Here is a 20004-nt window from a genome sequence, read left to right on the forward strand (position 1 = left end):
GATAAAACAGCAAAGCTCTCCCAGATTTCTCCCTCCAGTGTCTCAGGCCCAGTGGCCCTTCAGTTCTCTTTTGTGTCTGGAAAACATGCCACTGCAGCTCCTTGGGAAGGAGGCTGTCGGCCCGTGTTCTGTGTGGTGCGAACCTTGTCAGCTCAGGGGCTCTGCCCTCTTGGAGCGTTCCCTTTTGAGGACTCTCTTGCTTGAGCACATTTCCCCCTCACAGGGCTCTGGCCCCCAAATGCTGCCCATGACTGGCCTCACCGCCATGATCCTGCCAAACATTTCTGTCCGATGAAACCTCCGCGGACCCATGTCTGGGACGAGCAGGATGGGCAGGTTGTTGTTTTGCCCATGAAAACTTCTAGGGAAGTCCAACAGGCTTGCATGTGCTCAGGCCTCAGCTTGGCCTCCTGGGCTCTGGGGCTGCTGCCGCTGCCGCTGGCCAAAGCTGGAGCCCACAACGTGCGAAGGAGAGGGGTCCTTCGGGTTCCACTCTCTCAGAGGAAGGGAGTGTCTCCAGCAGACCATTCAAACCAAACTAGGTGACCGCAAAGGATTAATTCAGTCCCAGTGGTCTGTGCCACATGCCCCCACGACTGTCCCGTCTGTGCCACACGCACCCACAACTGTTCCATCTGCGCCACACGCCCCCACAACTGTCCCATTTGTGTCACACGCCCCCACGACTGTCCCGTCTGTGCCACATGCACCCACAACTGTTCCATCTGCGCCACACGCCCCCACAACTGTCCCGTTTGTGTCACACGCCCCCACGACTGTTCCATCTGTACCACATGCCCCCACAACTGTCCCATCTGCGTCACATGCCCCCACAACCATCCCGTCTGTGCCACATGCCCCCACGACCGTCCCGTCTGTGCCACACGCCCCCACGACTTTCTCCTCCGTGCCGCACGCGCCCACGACTGTCCCGTCTGTGCCGCACACCCCTACACTATCCTGTCTGTGCCACACGCCCCCACGACCGTCTCGTCTGTGCCTCACGCCCCTAGGACTGTCCCGTCTGTGCCGCACGCCCCCACGACTTTCTCCTCTGTGCCGCACGCCCCCACGACCGTCCCGTCTGCGCCACATGCCCCCACGACTGTCCTGTCTGCGCCACACACCCCCACGACTGTCCCGTTTGCGCCACACACCCCCTCCACTGTCCTGTCTGCACCCTAAGCCCCCCACGACTGTCCAGTTTGCACCACACACTCCCCACGACTGTCCAGTCTCCTGCTGCCCCCCCACCCCACAACTGTCTCCTTCTCTTGTCCTGGGTTGGAGCCCGGCAACCCTCAGCCCTTAGTGACAGCCAAGCAGAGTGAGCTGTTCTCCCTGAGGCACTTCTGCTCTGGCCCATCGGGACCTTGTGCTTCCTTTCTGACCTCACCTTTGAGTCACTTGGTGACTTGTCCCCCTTCTGATTTCCTAAGTGTGAGGATGCTTGTCCGCCCACTACTGTTCTCATCTTCTCTGACTGATGTGTTGAAAACCTTGGCTTCCTCACAGGCCAGTGACTTCCAAGAGTGGGTCTCCCGAAGGGTTTTGAGCACTTAGTGGGTAAGAGGGTCTGTGCCTCAGGGGTCAAAAATGAGTGGTGTCCAAGCCAGGGCTTCCAGCAGAGGGTGGCTGCAACCCCTCCCGAGCAGTGTGTCTGCTCAGTGATGGGAGGAGCTCCGTCTTCCTGGGAGGGCACAGCTGCCCTGTGCCATCTTGAATGTCAGGTGAGGAGGATCGGCCACAGTGCATTTGGGACAAAGCAATAAGAAGGTGAGTGGGGTCTGGAGTGGTGAGAGCACCGAGTTTGTGACGGAAGGCGTTGGGGGCTGGTGGGGGCCAGGTTAAATGGCCTGAAATGCCAGACTGAGCGGCTTTGTCCAGTGGGAGCTGTTGCAGGGTTTCCAAAGCAGGGAAGTGATGTGATTGACAGTTAGAGCCCTGCATTGCCATGTTTGTTGCAAGAAAGGACCCGAACATGGTTAGTGGTGGTGGGAACCAAAGTGGAAGAAGAGGTCGAATTAGGAGAGAAAGATGGGTTCTTCTGAGAAGATGACACTCTCATTTAGACCTTAGTCTCCCTCTGCTCTGAACACAGCAAGAAGATTATTAATACACTTAGAAAGTAAAAGGACCTAGCCAAGCAGAAAACAATCTCTGTGGGCTAGAAATGGAACACTGGCGAGAGATGCAGAGACCCTGGCACCGGGATATTGTTGGGGAAGAAGAAGGTGGGAGCATCAGAAGCATCCATGTATGGCTCACCCAACTCAGTGCTGGGAAAGGCATCTGACCCTTTAAGGATGCTGAGGTGAGCTGAGAGAGAGCTGATTATGGCTGGAGGAGGCTCAGAAGATGGCAAGGGCAGGTTGCCTAGGCCAGGTCTGTAACTCCCGCAGGATGCTGCTGAACCGAGGACCTGACACCCCAGGATGGGAGCTCCTGCTTCTGAATGGGCTTGGAGAGGGGACAGGGAGGGCATGTGACCAGGGAGAAAACGACTTCAACTTTGCTCATGGTGACCTTGCAGACTAAAACGGGGTGGAAGCTGACCCCACAGAAGAGAGTGAACAATACCCACAGTCAAAGGTGAGCTCCGTCCTGAAGAAACGGAAATAACAGAGCAAATACAGGTGACCTCAAACTGACTGTGCTTAATATCCTCAAAGAGTTAAAGGAAAAACTCATAGCACATAACACAAAATTATGAAAGGAAGGTATCTAAGAACCAAGAATAGGTTAACACGAAAAAGAACTCAGCAGAAATCCTAGAAATGAAAAATTTAGCTATTTAAATAAGAAAATAAAGGGTGAACTGTAAAGTGGACATGCTCCGAGAGAGAAGGTGTGAGTGGGGAGATGTGAAGAGTGGAGCCAGCTGCAGCATGGAGGCAAAGCTCAGACATCTGGTGTGAGAGGGAGGAGGCCAACGTTGTTCCAGAACGAGTCTTAGAAAGAGTGTGCTCTGAGGGCCAAGCAGGACGAACAAAAACAATTCCAGACCTAGACACATTGTGATAAAGAGAAAATGTTAAAAACTGCTCTAGAAAGACAGATTTCCTGGAAAAGAATGACAGTCTGATGGTAAGCCTCTCATGAGCAGTGATGCCAGAAGGTCTGGGAAAAGTAACTTGAAAGTATTGGAAGACAGTCCCTGTCAGCCTGGAATTCCGATCCCGAGAGCTGTGATTCAAGCGTGAGCTGAGCTAAAGACACGCTGGGACACAGACACAGGGAGAGTTACCACCCCGCCCCCAAGTGCTGAGAGCACCACAATGTTTATACATCTAGTAAAGTGGGTGATTTAGGAGAAAAACATATAATAAACTAACCCAAGAAGAAATGGAAAACCTGAACTATTTCAGAAATCGAATAATTAAAAATCTACCTATCCAAGCCACCTCATCTAGATAGTTTTACAAGTGAACTCTATGAAATTTTTAAGAAAGAATTTATAACAATTTTATACAGACCACTCCAGAGAAGATAAAAAGGAAAGCACTCCACTCATTTTATGAGGTTAGAATAAGATAACCTTGATGTGAAAAAACTAGACAAGGACAATGTAAGAAAAGAAAAATGTAGATCAGTGTCACAAACACAGAGACAAAACCATCCTGTGGGAAGTAACAACTCATCAGATCGGGATATGCTTAAAAATGATCTTTATGATCAACTTGAGTTCATCCTAGGAATGCAAGATGATTTAACATTAGAAAGTCCATTAATGTAATTTGTCATTTCAACAGATTAAGGAGGGAGAAAGCATTTGAGCTCTAGTGAAAGCACAGCCTTCACACAAGTGAGAGCACAGAGGAGACAAGATCACAGGTTGTGTGAGTCCTCGAGGCTGGGTGATGAGTGTGCAGGGGCACATGACACTCTCTACTTGGTGTATGTTTGAAAATGTCCATAATACATTAATTTATAATACAATAAAAAAAATCACATGATAAAACGCAACACTCCTTCCAAATAAAAGCTCTTAGCAGATTATGCTAGTCTCAGTGGTCTTAGTGCAGTAGAACAAGAAAAAATGAAATAAGGCATTTGACAGGGAAGAAAGAAAAATGTCATTATTTGCAGATCAAATATTTGTATACACGGAAAACTCAAGTGTTGTCTTTGCAGATGGTGGGGAACTGTTTGGTTATCCATAGAGAAAAACATGAAATTGGATTCCTACCTTGTACCAGATTTGAAAATCAATTCAGATGGATGAAAGTGTAAATGTGAAAAGTAAATCTGAAATTTAGAAGAACATACACGAGTGTGACATTATTAACTCAAGGCAGGGAAGGCCTTTTTGCAGAAGAGAAAAGAAACGGTCATAAAGGAAATGATTGACTAATCTGACTATCAAAATAAAAATTTCTATGCATCAAAAGACAACAGAAAAGGGTAAAAAAAAAAAAAAAACCAACGAGTCATAGACTGAGAGAAGGCATTTCCACAGTGTAAGCAAATAACCAACGAAGGATCAGTGTCCAGAATACATCAGGAACTTCCACAAATCAACAAGAAAAGACAAATAATGTAGCAGGAAGGAGCAAAGGATGTAACAGGTACCTCTGGGACAGGAAATTGGGCTGATGCATAAACTCATAAAAACTCTTATCAGCTCTACTAGTAGCCAGGGAAATGCAGATTAAACCCACAATGAGACAAACCTTTCATCTGTCAGTTTAGCTGAAATTAAGAAATCTAACAATATCAAGTTTTCATAAGATGTGGAGAAATGAGCATTCCCTTGTGCTGTTGGTGGGTTGGTAGAACCACTTTGGAGAGTAATTTCATAATATCTAATCCACTGGATTAGAACTGGAACTTGCATATGAGCAGTTCATATCATAGCCGTATGCTCTGGAACTTCTCTTGCCCATTTGCACAGAGATGTGTGTGGGACCGTCATAGCAGCATTATTTGTAATAGCAAAAAACTGGAAATCACCTGAATGTTCATCATCAGGAGAATGGATAAGAAAAGTGTGTTATATCTATGCAGTAGGGAAAATGAATGACCTAGACTTAAATGTGTTAACATGGATGAATCTTGCAAACATAACATTGAGAAAAAAAAGCAAGATTCAGAATAATATATAGCATATGATACTATTTATGCAAGGATGAAAACACACAAGACAATATCGATTATGGCATGTATGCAGTAAAAGTATAAAAGCTTGATTGGGAATGATAAACACCACATTCAGGGTGCTGGTTCCCTGGGGGCAGGCTGGGGCGGGCTTGCGGGAGGTGGAGAGAGAGAGAGAAGGAGAGGAGGAAGAGTGAGATCGAGCAAGCGCGAGCGCTAGTCGAGGAGTGTCAGCTAGTTTTTAATGTTTTTTTCTTAAGCTGGGTAGTGGGTACACAGGTTTATTAAATATTATTCATTGTACCTTTCTGAATGTTTGAAATAGTACATAATTAAAAAATAAAGGGATACAAAAATATAAACTAAGTAAACATTAACCAGAAGAAAGCTGGTGTATTATTAACATCAGCCAAAACAGAAGTTAAAGTAAAAAAGCTTTAGTAAAAATAAAGAAGTACATGACATAATGATAAAGGAAGACTTGCATGACCTAACCACATGGCCTAAAAATATGTATTGAACCAAAACTGACAGAATTACATGGAAAAATCAAAAGTCCACCATCTTATAAGAGATTTATAATATATTTCTGTCAAACTGAAGGATGAAGCTGACAAAAGATTAGAAAGATGTAAAAGAACTCATGAACACGATCAGTGTGAGTCAGCTGACATCAAGAGAACTCTGTGTCCGACTGATAGCAGATAAAATAGTCGTTATTTGGGGGCACATCGAACATTCACAGAAATTGACCACTTGTTAAATCACCCAAGAAATTCCTACAAATGATAAAGAATTGCTATCCTACAGAGCACATTCTTGATATAATTTAAATAAATAGAAACCACTAGTAAAGAGAAGTCATTTAAAATCTTCCCCATATTTGAAAGCTGGAGGATTGAGTTAAAGAAGACGTCACAATGGATGTTATAAAATGTTTAGAACTGAACAAAATGTCAAGACATGGGATGAAGCTGAAGCAATACTTAGAAAATTTAAAATTTTAAATGCAAATATCAAAATAAAAGAAAGGTTAAAAATAAACAAGTTAAGTATTCATCTTAAAAATCTAGAAACAAAGAGTCAGCCGAAGAAAAATTGAAAGCAGGAAAAAATGATGAGAAAAGCAGACATTAGTGAAACAGAAGACTAAAACACGAAGATAATGAAATCATCAAATCTTTTTCTCAAGAAGACTAATGAAGTAGATAGCTTTATAGCAAGACCGATCAAGAAAAAAAGCACGAATAAAAAGTGTAGCCCAAAAGGGAGGCATAACTACAGAAAAGGGAGTGATTTTTTTAAGCCCCAAAAGAATAGTATGGCAACTTTGTGCCAACAGATTTGAAAACGTAGATGAAACATGCATGTTTATAGGAAAACATCAATTACTTAAATTAGCTCAAGAAGAAATAAAAAACCTGGATAATTTTATAACCGTTAAAGAAATAGATCCGTAGTCAAAGCTCTCCTCTTGTCTTTCTGCCTGCCCTGGGCCTGGTGAGTTATAAGGTGAGTTTTATCAAGTCTTCAAGGAACGGATAGTAACTAACTCAGACCGTTTCAGAGAAGGGAAGAAGCCATTTCATGAGGCTAGTACAACCTTGACACCACAGCCAGGCAAGGACAATGTAAGAAAAACAAAATGCAGACCAGAATGTGAGCTCTGTGAGGCGGGGTCTTTGTCTGTTTTGTCAACGACAGTCCTGCGCACCTGAATATTGCCTGACGCACAGCAGCACTCTGCATGTTTGCTTGGTGAAGGTAGATGCAGACAATCTGAGATGAAACATTCAAAAGTCAAATCCAACTGTGTCTGAAATAGAACCTCATAGCTTAACTTTGTTTATTCCAGTAATGCAAGGACTTGTCAGTGTAATTTCCCTATATCTACAGGTTAAAAGAGAAAAATAAGCATGTCAATAGATGTAGAAAGATAAAACATTGATATGATGATAAAAACATCATATAATAAGAATTGAGAGGGCTTAAAAAAACCCCAGAGCTAGGTGGCTGGTAGCTAATAGGTATGGGTTTCTTTTTTGACGGGATGAAAATGTTCTAAAGTTGACTGTGGCAATGGTTGCACATATCTGTGAATATACTAAAAACCATTGAATTATACACTTTAAAGACTAAACTATATGGCATGTGAATTATATCTCAATAAAGCTGTTATTTTAAAAAGACTATAGCAGACATCACAGGTAAAAGATTGTATGATGGTTAATTTTAAGTGTCAACCTGGCTGGACCACAGGGTGCCTAGATTCAACGTGTCTGTGAAGGTGTTTCTGGAGGAGATTAACATTTGAATTGGTAGACTGAGTAAAGCAGATTGCCCTCTCCAGTGTGGGAGGCCTCATCTAATTCACTGATGGCCTGAAGAGAACAAAAAGGCTGAATAAGGGATAATTTGCTCTCTCTGCCTGTCTTTAAGCTAGGACTTCAGTCTCATCTCTTGCTTTCGGACTTGGACTTGGACTGAAACTTACACCATCATCTCTGTTGTCGACTGTGTCTATTGGGACTTCTTGGCCTCCATAACCACATGAGCCAATTGCTTATATATGTCACCTATTGGTTCTGTTTCTCTGGAGAAGCCAGACTAATACAGATTGAAAGAATTATAATTAAAGAAAAAACAAGGGTGCCTCGTATTTAGGCAGTTGAAGGCGATGTAATGAGATAAGAAAAAGAAAGAGGTGGAAGGACTGGAAAGGAATAGACAAGATTGTTATTATTTGCAAATGATGTGGTTATTTACATAGAAAATCCAAGAGAATCAGTTAGAAATAAGAGAATTCACCAGTGTTGCTGAACACAAGATCAACATACAAAAATATAGCTTTTCTATATAACAACATCATTCAATTAAAAAGGATTTCATTCACAGTAGTAACAAAAGCTATAAGGTACCCAGAAATAAATCTACAAAAAGCATGTAAGAGTTTCATGGGTGAAATTATAAATTGTTATTAAAGGACCTAAAGAACTGAATACATGGATGGATATATTTATAAATGGGAAGCCTTAATATAGAACGGTATCAGTTCTCCCTAATTTAATCTATGAATTCAGTGTAGTCCTGATCCAGATTCCAACAGCACTGCTCTTGAAATTGAGCATCTTGATTATGTGGAAGAGTAAATGTCCAAGGAGAGCAAAGATAATCCAGGAAGGAAGGGTTTCCCCGCAGGCTACCAAGACTTTTTATAAAGCAAAGTACTGAAGATTGTGAGATATAAAGACAAAATGCCAAAAGAACAGACTAGAGTGCTCAGAAACATGGCCAAGCCTATGTAGGAAGTTGGTTTTGTGAGAAAGATGGCATTATAAATCAATGGGGGAAGGACAGAGTAGTCAAAAAAATGGGTCTGGGAAAATTGGCTTTCCAGATGGGAAAAAAAGTAGACCTTCATCTCCATGCATACATAGAACAGTAATTATAAATTCCACTTGGATTAGAAACCTAAATGTGAAAAACCAAACTTTAAAATGATTAGAAGAAAATATGGGAAAATATCTATGACCTTGGGATGGACAGGAATTTCTTAAACTAGGTGCAAAAAGCAGAAACCATAAAGGAAAAGACTGGTACATCTGACTACATTAAACTTTATTCTAGGGGCCGGCCCCGTGGCTTAGCGGTTAAGTGCGCGCGCTCCGCTGCTGGCGGCCCGGGTTCGGATCCCGGGTGCGCACCAACGCACCGCTTCTCCTGCCATGCTGAGGCTGCGTCCCACATACAGCAACTAGAAGGATGTGCAACTATGACATACAGCTATCTACTGGGGTTTTGGGGGAAACAAAATGGAGGAGGATTGGCAATAGATGTTAGCTCAGAGCCGGTCTTCCTCAGCAAAAAAAATAGGAGGATTAGCATGGATGTTAGCTCAGGGCTGATCTTCCTCACACACACACAAAAAAACTTTATCATAATACAAGAATAAGTTAAGCAAAGAGGAGACTAGAAGCAGATAGTCCCACTAAACATTACAGATGGAGAGTTGGTGTATCCGACAACGCATGGGAAGTCTCACAAGTCAGTAAGAAAAAGGCGAGTCAGCAGAAAAGTAAGCCAAAGAGTTGAAAAGGCAGGCCACAGAAGAGGAGGTCTGAATGGCCACTGGCTGTATGAGAAGACGTCAGACCTCACTGGCTTTCCCTTTCACCCCATCGGATGGGAGCTGTCAAAGGGTGTGACAATGCCAAGGATGGTGGGAAGGTGTGAGGTAAAAGAATCTACACTGCTGGCAGGAATGTAATTTGGGATAACTGCTTTGGAAACATCTAGTCAAGTCAAAGATGTATGTAACCCACTATCCAGCAATTCCAGTTCTGGACAAATTTTTCATGTGTGCACAATGAGACATTATAGCAAGAACCTGGAAACCACTGAAGTGCCTATCAGGAGGAAAAAAGGTAAATAACTTGGAGGAACACTATGCAATGGTTTACCTGAATAAGTGGATTTATATGTATCAACATGGATAAACTTCAAAGGTATAATAGTGAATGAAAACAGTGAGTTGAAGAATGATATGTGTAGTCTGATACCTTCTTGTGCAAGTTTAAAACACACATGGTGTATTTGTTTATAGACACACGTGTGTCTGGTGGTGTGGAACTATAAAGACACGGATCCTCACCAGATCCATGATTGGGGTTGCCTGTCAGATCCTGGGCAGGGGACCTGGTGCAAATGTGACACATTGTTAACAATTTTCATTTTGAGTGGTGGACATACGAAGGTCTGTTATTTTATCCTCTTGTACTTTTCCACAAATACAAGTAGAAAAGAGACATGTGTCTCCTGATGGGGCAAGGATTCCACGTAGCAGCCCTCATAGCCTGGACGACTGGGGTGACAGTGGCAGGAACCTGTAGGGTCAGAGGCCCTGCAGGTGTTGTCTGGCCTTGAGCAGCTCATGGCCCCTCTCTGGACCTCAGTCTCCTCAACTGTAAACCAGTGACCTAGGTGGCTCTGGGAGTTGGGGAGGCTATGCCTCCCAGCGTGGCCTTCTTTCTCCAGCTAGTTGCTGTGGTTTTCCTCCTTGCCTTTGCTCACCTTTTTCTTCTGCTCAGAGCTCCCTTTCCATCTTGGGCTGAAAACCTAGAGCATATTCATCTTTTCAGGCCTGACCCAGCTCAGCAGCATGTCCTTCTGGAGCTTTTTCTGGAGGACCCTGGGCCCCCTTGACCTCCAGTAGCACCATCATCTAAAAACCTGTGTGTGTGCATGTGCACGTGCCCACGGGCTCTTGGGGTGCAGCCATGTCTAGACCCTGAGCGAGCATGTGTGTGTGCATGTGTGGGGTGGGGGTGTGTGTGGGTGAAGGTGGCTGTGCAGGCAGCCCTGTGGTGCTCTCCCTCCACAGATCCTGACCGGAGAGGACTGGAACGCAGTGATGTATCACGGGATCGAATCGCAGGGCGGAGTCAGCAAAGGCATGTTCTCGTCCTTTTACTTCATCGTCCTGACGCTGTTTGGAAACTGTATCCTTCTGGGGGCTGGGTACAGGGGGCGAGTGCTTGGCCCGGGCCTGCCTCTTCCTCTTCTTCCCCTGGGGGGCCTGGGGGGCGTGTTGCCCCAAATATGAGGGGTGCCTTCTCCTGAAGTGTGACCCGCGGAGCTCCTCCTTCAGAGGAGATGGCTCGAGTTAAGTCCAGATGGCGAACATTCTTGAGGCCACCTCAGCTCGGGGGATCCGGAGGCTGAGGGGCTCAGGTTGGTGGAAGCATGAGTTGCACGTGGGGGTGTCCAGAGGCAGGGATGGTGTGGTCAGTGGTGGGCTCGGGAAGGACGCTTTGGGAAGACGTGAGCTTTGAACACTGAAGACAGCAGGTTGTTGTTGTTTTTTTTCCACTTTAATTTAATTCAATAATTAAGTTTGGCACTGGGCTTTTGAAGAGCCTTCCCCTGCTGAAAACGTAGTTCCTGAAGAGAAATAAAAGGAAAGTTTTCTGTGGAGGATGCCAGTTGGTCTTGTGTTTCAGGGCCTTGTGTGAAAGGGTGGGTCTGTGGGATCAGGCAGCCATGTGAGGAAAGGGAGACTGCAGGGTGAGGTGAGGGCCAGGCCAGGCCAGGCCAGGCGTGCATGTGGCTCCATCGTGGGGTAGGAAATGCAGGCCGAGGAGGGGCGTCTCAGATTCTCAAACTGGTCCACACGCCAGAGTCCCCCAAGGGCCTTCAAAGCCTAGATTCCAGCCCATGAAAATGCATTCTAACAGGCTCCCAGGGGGTGCCGGTACCACTGGCCTGGGGACCCCACTCTGAGAGCTGCTGCGGTAGAACATCCTGTAGAGCCTGGAGGAGAGATCTGAGCTGGAGAGAAACATCTGTGAGTTGTCTTCTCCCAGACTGACCTACCAGCTCTGCCTTATCTCCCTCCTCCACACCAGGCCCCCTCACCCTGTCTGTCCCTGCTTGTCTCTGCCTCACTGGCTCTCATGCCAATCTGTGACCTGCAACACTCCAGACCTTGTTTCTCTTTGCTTCTGTCTGCACGTCTCTCCCACTATAGCCCCCAGCAGGGACTGCGTCATCTCTCAGCCCTGTGTAATGTCGCAGCTCAGGTCCTGGACCCCAGGGTGAGGGTTCAGCTTCCCCGGGAGGCTGAGCACGAGGCCCAGGAATGGGGAGCCAGGGGGCTCGAGGGGGCAGTGTTTGTTTGATGTGCTTAGCAGATAGGTGGGACCTGTAGGCTGTTGTGGGAGGCAGCCAGGAAGTGGCAGCCATGGTTGTCAGAGAGGGAAGGAGCCTTCAGTGTTGGCCTCGAATGGGGGGTGGGGAACGGGAGGGGGACAGCTGCTGTTCAGAAGGAGGTGCCACCCCTCCGAGATGGAGCGTTGGCCCGATATGCACCACAGCTGATTCTGACCTTGCACGCTCAGGCTAGGCGTGTCAGCGGTCAGGCCTCCTCATCCTGTCCAGTTGGAGTCGCTCTTGCTGCACCTGTCTGTCCCTGAGGGGTATGTCCTTAGTCCTGCTCTTCGGCTGTGGGCAGGCCTCTGAGGGTGTCCATGGCTGTGTTAGTGCCGGTAGGTGGCAGCCCGGCCTCGGTGTCCTGTCCTGTGGGTTCTGCTGGAGCCCGGAGCAGGCTTGCCTATGAGGCGGTGCTCTGGGATGTGGGCTCCCCTGAGCCTCACACTGGCCCAGAGCCCCTGGGAGGACGGCTGCAACCTGGGGGAACTGAGTCCCCAGGCCTGCAGTGAAAGGACTTGGTTACATGGAGCCCAGGGCTCTAACTGGTGCGACTTGGCCCCCAGAGGACATTGGTGGTGTCTGAGACAGTCTGGCTGGCATGCCTGAGGGGGAAGGTGCTGCTGGCATCGAGTGGGCAGAGCCAGGGATGCTGCTCAACACCCCACAGCAAAGGATTGCGTGGCCCCAAATGTCCGCAGTGCCAAGGAATGGAGTAACTTAGGAGGGAAACCATAGAGGGCCGAGGAGGGCCTGGGTCTGCAGGCACAACGCTGAGGCCAGCACGGAGGGCCGGGGAGGGACTGTTCTGGGGAGACGCTGCTCTGAGGAGCACAGGGAAGACAGTGCTGCTCGGCACTGTGATGAGCCTTTGGGAAGCGGTGCTCCAGCAACAGGAAAATTGAAGTGACCCCAATCAGCGCAGCGTGAGGGCCTGATCTTGGAGAGATTTGAGAGGGCAAGGCAGGGAGGAGCAGTTCACCTCGGGCACATGCCTGTGCCGGCCTTTGGGCCCCTCCGCCCCTGGAACCCTGGGCAAGTTACTTACCCTCTGTGGCCTTTGCTTCCTTATTTCTAAAAGTAGGTTGTAGTAGCACCTCATCAGGGGCCTCCTGGGGGTGCTCAGTGGGATGAGATGGTCGAGGGGTCCTAGTTCTGGACACTCAGTGCTGTCTGCTATCTCAGATGTTGTTCCTGTTACTCTGCACCTCGAGGGAGAGGGGCCAGGACTTTGCTTTGGAAAAGGACGGGAGAAGACAGCCATGCAGGGTCTGTGCGTCTAGGACCTGAGGCCCAGGAGGCGCTGGTCGTGGGTGGGTTTGCATGTTTGTGGTGTGTCTTAGGTGGTCTCTGCTCAGCCAAAGGCACTGGAGCCCCATGTGCCACCTGTGAAAGCAGGAGGTGTTAGAGGAGGCTTCTCACGCTGGCCAGAAGTCAGACAGAGGTGGGGACGAAGTAGACAGTGCACATGCCCGCAGAGGTGAACTAACCACACGGCCTCTGAGCTCCAACCCTGGAAGTCAGCTCTGGAGAGCTGGGCTGGGGAAAGGTGTCCCTGTGAGCATCAGGGGAGGTCGGCTGAGATGCGATTGAATGAAGGAGAGTTGGGCAGAGGCGAAGGGGCCACTGGACCCTGGCAGCTGGGCTGGGCTGCGTCTGTGGATGACAGGGGCCTGAGGAGCCAGGGGATTTAAGGGGCCTGTGCATGCCAAGAGAAGGAGGCTGGAGGCTGGTCAAGATCTGGGAAAATACGGGCCCCTATTTTCCTTGGGGGAAGCTGTGGTATGACCGTGTGGGAGGGCGGGGGGGCAGAAGCATTCTCTTCCTTAGCTGGAGCCACCCAGACACCCTGCTGAATGTCTTTCTGGCCATTGCCGTGGACAACCTTGCCAATGCCCAGGAGCTGACCAAGGTATGTAGGCAGGGATGCCACCTGCAGCCCAGGGGCAGCGAGGGGTGGGGGATCAGTCCATGTCACTCTGGATGAGACTGGAGAGTCGTGAGCAGGTCCAGGTCCTGGCTTAACAACCTGTGTGACCACTGTCCAGGGTAGTTTCTTCAAGGTCCTGGACAGGCAGAAGTTAGGCTGCCACTCAGGGGTGTGGGGGAATGGTGCTGAAGAAGCATGGAAAGACACGGTGCCAGGAGGGAGATGACCACAAGGACAGCTCCTGGAGAAGCCAAGATCTGGGAAGAATGGCCAGAAAGGCAGGAGGAGGTGTGGGGAGCAGGAGGTGGCTGACAGGAGATACAGCCCAGAGAGAGCCCGGAGAAGTCGGGGGCAGGCTGTCCTGGCCTCAGGAGTGAGGGGCCACAAGATGCACGAGTCAGTGTGGCCGTGTGAAGTGAGGGGAGGTGTCCCCGCAGAAGGGAGAGGGATACATGAGGTGGGCTCTAGGGAAGATCCAGCTCTGAAGACCCTAAAGGGCTGTGAGGGCCTCTGTGCTCATCCCCGGGCGGTGAGGGGGCCCCTGTGGTCAGTCTCAGGCGTGGATGGTTGAGCTCGTGTGGTCACTGGGCAGTGCTGTCCTCAGATGCTGGGCCTGCCTGGTGCCCAGAGGAGCAGCTGGTGTCTCCTCTCAGCACATCTGTTCCGCAGCAGGGCAGCTCCTTCTCCAGGCTGTGCCCAGTGGGTGTCATCTAGTATTTATCTCTCATCACTGAGCGTGGTGGGGGATGTGATTACACATGTCTTTGCCTGTGGTTTCCCTCCAGATGACACGGCCCCCTGCCTGGTCACCATCACCCTCACAACCCTGCACAGTGTGGCTGGGCTGCCCGCTGTCTCAGCCTCAGGCCTGGGCTTTATTGAGCCCCAGCTCCCAGTGCAGAGGGAGCTGCCATCCGGTCAGGCCGTCTGGGAGAAGGTGCTACCCTGTGTGCTTGCTCTGTATGCCAGGCATGTGTCTGCGTGTGCACCTCTCTGTGTGCGTCCATGAGCTCATGCCCACCATCCCTGACAGATGCCTGCCTGTGCTTGCACCTGTGCACGTTCCTGTGCCTGTCTGACACAGCCCAGTCCGCTCCAGTCCAGCACATCCCAAGACTGTCAAACCCGTCTCCGTGCTGGGGCTGAGCTTGACTCGGGCTGCCCTGAGGAAGCAGGTTCAGGGCGTCTGTGCAGGCAGCAGGGATGTGGGTGCACCACGGTGCTCCTGACAGCGTGTGCTGTGCGGGGGCCCCTGCTGCCCAGCCCGCTCTCTTGCAGGAGTGCCCCAGGTGGAGGCCGCCCGCACAGTGTGCCCTCCTTTGCTTCTGCTCAGCTTTCCTCCTCCCCTGCCCCAGGCCTGGGCTGTGGCAGTCCTTGTGGCTCTAGGCTCCTCCCTTGCTCTGGCCCCTGGCTTCTGAGAACTTGGGAGTCCCACAGGCCTGCCCATTTCTGTTGTCAGCCCCAGCAGAGACAGAGCCTCGCCATCCAGGAGTGGCTGGAGAAGGGCCCGAGCCCCTGGCTGGGCTGCCTGGGCTGGGGGACCTGTGCATCCACAGAGCACTTCGTGGTGTCAGGATTTCTGGGACCACGTGAACAAGGGGTGCCCAGCAGCATTGGTGGTCTGGGCACCAGCTGTCCTGGGGCAGGGGTGAGCTTAAGCTGGAAGCTCTCATTGTCTCCTCAACTTCTGCTGTGGGCAAGGACACCCCGAGGAAGCAGTGCCCTGGGAGCCCTGTCTCCATGCACAGACACCTGGGTGGTGGCTCCCTGGGGCTAACTGCCGTAATGCAGGAATTCCTTTTTGTTTGGGAGTTGGTGCAGGTGGAGGTCTGTCTGTGTCAGACTATGGGGCATTTCCTGGGCTGGCCAAGAGACCCAAAGGTGGGACTTGCCTCTCCTTCCTTTGAATTCTCACAAATATATTGTAGCATCATTTATTTTTTCAAGTGGGAATAAACTCAAGTTGAATTTATTTTAAGAACACCCTTGGGAGTGATTAGAGACATTCTCTGCCCCCGAGGGCTGTAAACCAGGGTGGAGTCCACAGCTTGAGGAAGGACCTTGATAGGGGCATCTCGTGGTGGATCTGGCTTTGCCTCCTCTCTGGGGCATGACGCTTGGAGGTCTCTTCTCTATGGTAGGAAATCTGCAGGCAGCTAACAGGGATCTGGAAGTCTTCATTTTCTTCCCAGGGCCCATGGACTCAGCCTGGAGCTATTTATCTAAATCCAGGAGCAGAGAATGTTGGTTTTGCCTAGTGACGTGGGGTCAGGGCCAGAGGATCTGTCCAGATGTCCACTGCCCTTCCCCTGGAGGGGGCAGAGGCAGGGCAGGGTGTCTGCACACGTGTGCACACATGAGCACATGCCAGCCCTGGTGGCAGAGCCATGGGCGTCCTCTCCAGGAGCAGGTAGTGAAGGCAGGGCTGGGCACTGCATGTGGCCATCGGGTGTTGGGGGAACAGGGAGGGATTCCTCACAGCCACAGTTGGGGACAGGTGGACAGATGTGATCTGATGAGCCCAGGTAGAAAAGCTCAGAGGCTGTGAGGTGGCCCTGCTGGACCTGCTCCTGGTGATGGGTCATGTGGGCAGTGCTGGGCTGGGACACAGGCTCCGGTGTGGAGCCTTGCCCCTTGTCCTTGCTCAAGCTCTGGGGCAGAGGCTGACTTTGTTCAAGTATGACGGTGGGGCAGGTGGGGTGAAAGGAGGGATGGGTTTGCATTTTGATGGAGTGAGTGTGAAGTGCTGTGGGATGAACATGTGGAAATGTCCAGGCAGCGGGGTCCTGGGGGCTGGAGCTCAGGAGAGGGGTCAGGGTGCCAGCATCGGTGTGGAGTCATCAGCTGGTGAGTACCCTGGGAGCTGGCACATGGCAAGAAGGTGTTGATGCAGGAACCTTGGGGACCGTCACCTTGAGCAGCACACATAGAAGGTGGTCCCTGAGGGCTACCAGAGAGCTCATGTGGAATTGGTGCTCGGTGCTGGAGCATGGGTGGGTGGTGCTAAGGCAGGAGCCAGATGCATGGCCCCAGTTCAGAGGGCAGGAGGGACTCAGAAGCTCCAGGAGGAATAGCTGATGGTGTCAGAGTGGATGCCATACTCTGCAGGCTAGCTACACATTTCTGTCTTTTCAAACAGGATGAAGAGGAGATGGAAGAAGCAGCCAATCAGAAGCTTGCTCTGCAAAAGGCCAAAGAAGTGGCTGAAGTCAGCCCCATGTCTGCCGCGAACATCTCCATTGCTGCGTAAGGCTCTTGGGAACAGATGGTGGGGTGGTGGTCGGGCTGCTACGAGAGTCCCACGGGTGGGCCCTCAGCAGGGCACTCCTTCCAGAGGCTTCCTCAGAGGGCCCTTGTCTTGGCTGGAGCTTGTTAGGACACAGCCCCTCCCCAGGAGCTCTGATGAGAGGAAATGGCTCCCCTCTCCTGCAGGAGCCTTTGATCACAGGGCTTACCAGGGAAAGCCTCCATGGCTTCTCCCAGTTTGAGTAGGCACAAGGTGTGGCAGCGTGTGGCCCTCATGTAGTGAGTGGGATTGGCTCTGCCGTAGGTGTTCTCTCCTTGACAGTCTTGGGTGGCTCCAGGGCCCCTCCCTGGGCAAAGCCTGTGAGTCAGGAGTAAGGAATCAGTACGTCTGTTTTGTACACAGCTTTTCAGACATGTATTTTGTGAGCCAAAAGATTCTAGGTGGTACTTCAGCAGCCCAAGAGACTTAATGCAGTTTCCAAAAATGTCTTTGAGATTTTGGTGCTGGGACAGAGGTCAAGGGGAGCCTCTCTGATGAGAAATGGTGAAGGCGAGGCCGAGGCTTCCACAGGGAGGCCGGTCGTCCCAAGGTCCAGCTGAGCCTCGAGGCTCGTCGCAGCATATTTGGAGGCACTGGGGACTTCAGAGTTGGGACAGAGTGCTCGGCCCAGGGTCAAAGGCTGCAGTGGGCTGGGAGAGGGCAGCCCTGGGGGAAGAGAGGCAGGAAAGTCTGGCCTACAGAGTGACCATGAGAGGGCATAGAAGAGCTCTCTGCCGCCGGGCGCTGGCTCTCTGGGCCAGGCTGAGTCCACTTGGAGCTGACGGCTCTGTCTTCAGCTCCACGCCCCCCGCACTCATTTCCCATGCTGACCCAGGGCCCTGCTCTCTAGCTGGCCTCCCCCTCTTTCTGTCACCACTGCCATCACGGTGCAGGAACAGCCACGGGCACGTCTGTGGTGACCGCACATCTGCACTGCTGAGTGCGCATGCTGGCGCAGGGATGAGTTTGCCGGGAGTGTGAGTGTGCCAGTGTGAGAGAGTGTGCCTCTGGTTGTGTGTGAGTGTATGTGCTGTGTGTGCGTGTGCATGTGTGAGCGTGCATCGCAGCGGCCCTGTTCTTGCCTGGTGGTCACCAGGGTGATGGCCTGTTTTCTAGGAAGGCGTTTATAGAGGACCTGTCTCTAAGCCAAGTGGAAAATGCTGGACTTTGGGGGAGAGTAAGCTAGCGGAGATCACAGGCCCCTGGGGGCCCAGGCGGGACATAGCAGTCATGCTCAGGCAGCTGCTGGGGGCTCAGTGCTCAGTGGTTTCAGTGTTTTGTTGTCTGGCCAATTAAGTTACTCGGTCTGCTGGGTCTGGGCTGCTGTCACCCAGCAGACTTCCCTCTCACGGCCCCTTCCCTGAACTCCCCTTCCCTGAGCTCCGTAAGCTGCTGGGGGTCTGCTGTAGAGGGCGGCAGATGAGCCTTTGACTTACACACGTGGGCCTTGTGGGGTTTCTGTTGAGCATCTGCCTTCTCTGCTGTTCCTGGCGGTGAGTGTGTTGTCTTGTGGCCCCTGCTACCTACCAGGGCTGCCTGCCCCTGGGGAGTGTGTGGCAGGGTGTCCACTCCCGTCTGGGCTGAGATCTCAGAGAGGAGGGTGCTGGGGCCCTCAGCACAGCCACGGAGAGTGCGTCAGTCTGCCAAAAAAAGAAGTCTGGACGCTCTTCCTCCTCCATCCACTGGCTCCGTTGGGGATGCTGCTGTGTAAGAACAAGGCTGTAGACTGGCATCCCCAGGCCTGGAGAACATACGACACCAGCTGTTGGCTGATCACCACCTTGGTGCTCTGTTCTCCTGGGAATGGGGTGCCTGGGGGACTCATAGGTGCTCTGTGGCACAGCAGGTCCTGAGCTGGGTGTCGGCTCATTCCTGTCACAGCCAGCCTGTGGTGTGTCCAGGCAGTGGCTCCTGTGTTCCCCCCTCTTGGGCCAGCTGGGGGTCCTGCAGGCTCTCCTGGGATGCAGCTTTGGGCCTTTGTCTTCTGTGGCATGCCCTCAGCTCACCTCTGTCGGACATGGCGATCAGTCTGGTGTGATTGCCAGAGATCCCGCACACTGGGCCAGGCCTGGCCCCCCGGCATGTGTGGGTGGTGGGTGTGAGGATGGTCATGTGGTGGTTGTTTGCTTTCCTCTGTTGTGCTGAGACCTCTGAGGGCTGGGGGCTGCTGCTCAGAACTCCTGGTGTCTGTCTGTCCTCTGTCTGCCCCTTCCCCCTTCCCCCGACTGTTTCCTGTTCTCCTGATGAGTCGTGTTGGTTGGACGGGCAGCACCTGCTTCTCCTCCGCATTCATCTCTACAACCCGAGCTGCTGGGGGGCGGTGAGAGCGAGGTCCCCCAAGTGACCCTCGCCCTGACCCTGCTCCTGACAGCTGGGCTGTGTGGTCTGTGAAGTGGGGGGACTGGCTGGGATGTTCTCTGTGACGCCTTGATGTGAGGGGTGGTGTTGGAGAGGCTCCCATCGGCGCTCTGGTAGCTCGACGCAGACGGTGCCTGACGGGCCGGAGGCGCGGGGCTGGAGTCCCACCTCAGAGGGGCGCCCATGTCCCTTGGAGGTCAGCTGGGGCTGGGAGTGTCTTGGCCTCAAGTGACAGCCACCTCAGGCTCCTGGGTGGGAAGGGGCGCTAGGGTTGACGTGGTCTTCCTGGTTCTCTCTGCTGAATCACCCTCATCATCACCCGGATTTGAGAATCCTGGGACATACACTCTCACACTCACACTCACTCACACACGTTCACACAAACACATGCACACGCACCCTGACACTTGCGCACACATTAACACTCACATCCACATCCACTCACACACACATTCATACTCATATACGTTCACATCCAAACACTTGCTCTCACACACGATCATACACACTTACAAATGTTCACGCTCACCCACATATGTTCACATTCACTCACACGTTCACACTCACACGTGTTCACATTCATGCACGTGTTCACACTCATGCTCACTAAGTCCACAGCCACTCACTC

The 20004-nt window shown here is 51.0% G+C and overlaps 1 protein-coding gene across 2 annotated transcripts in view; it reads left to right on the forward strand.

Annotated features, from left to right (window-relative positions):
• The window catches only part of CACNA1B (calcium voltage-gated channel subunit alpha1 B), a 206271-nt gene that overhangs the window by 88747 nt on the left and 97520 nt on the right, over window positions 1-20004 (forward strand). For both annotated transcript variants that reach the window (XM_058524660.1, XM_058524661.1), the window contains exons 16-18: window positions 10478-10595; window positions 13647-13714; window positions 16872-16978. In XM_058524660.1, the coding sequence (XP_058380643.1) occupies window positions 10478-10595; window positions 13647-13714; window positions 16872-16978 (293 nt within the window). The remainder of the gene's footprint in view (window positions 1-10477; window positions 10596-13646; window positions 13715-16871; window positions 16979-20004) is intronic.

This window comes from Diceros bicornis, chromosome 28 (assembly GCF_020826845.1).
Source record: "Diceros bicornis minor isolate mBicDic1 chromosome 28, mDicBic1.mat.cur, whole genome shotgun sequence".
NCBI lineage: Eukaryota > Metazoa > Chordata > Mammalia > Perissodactyla > Rhinocerotidae > Diceros > Diceros bicornis.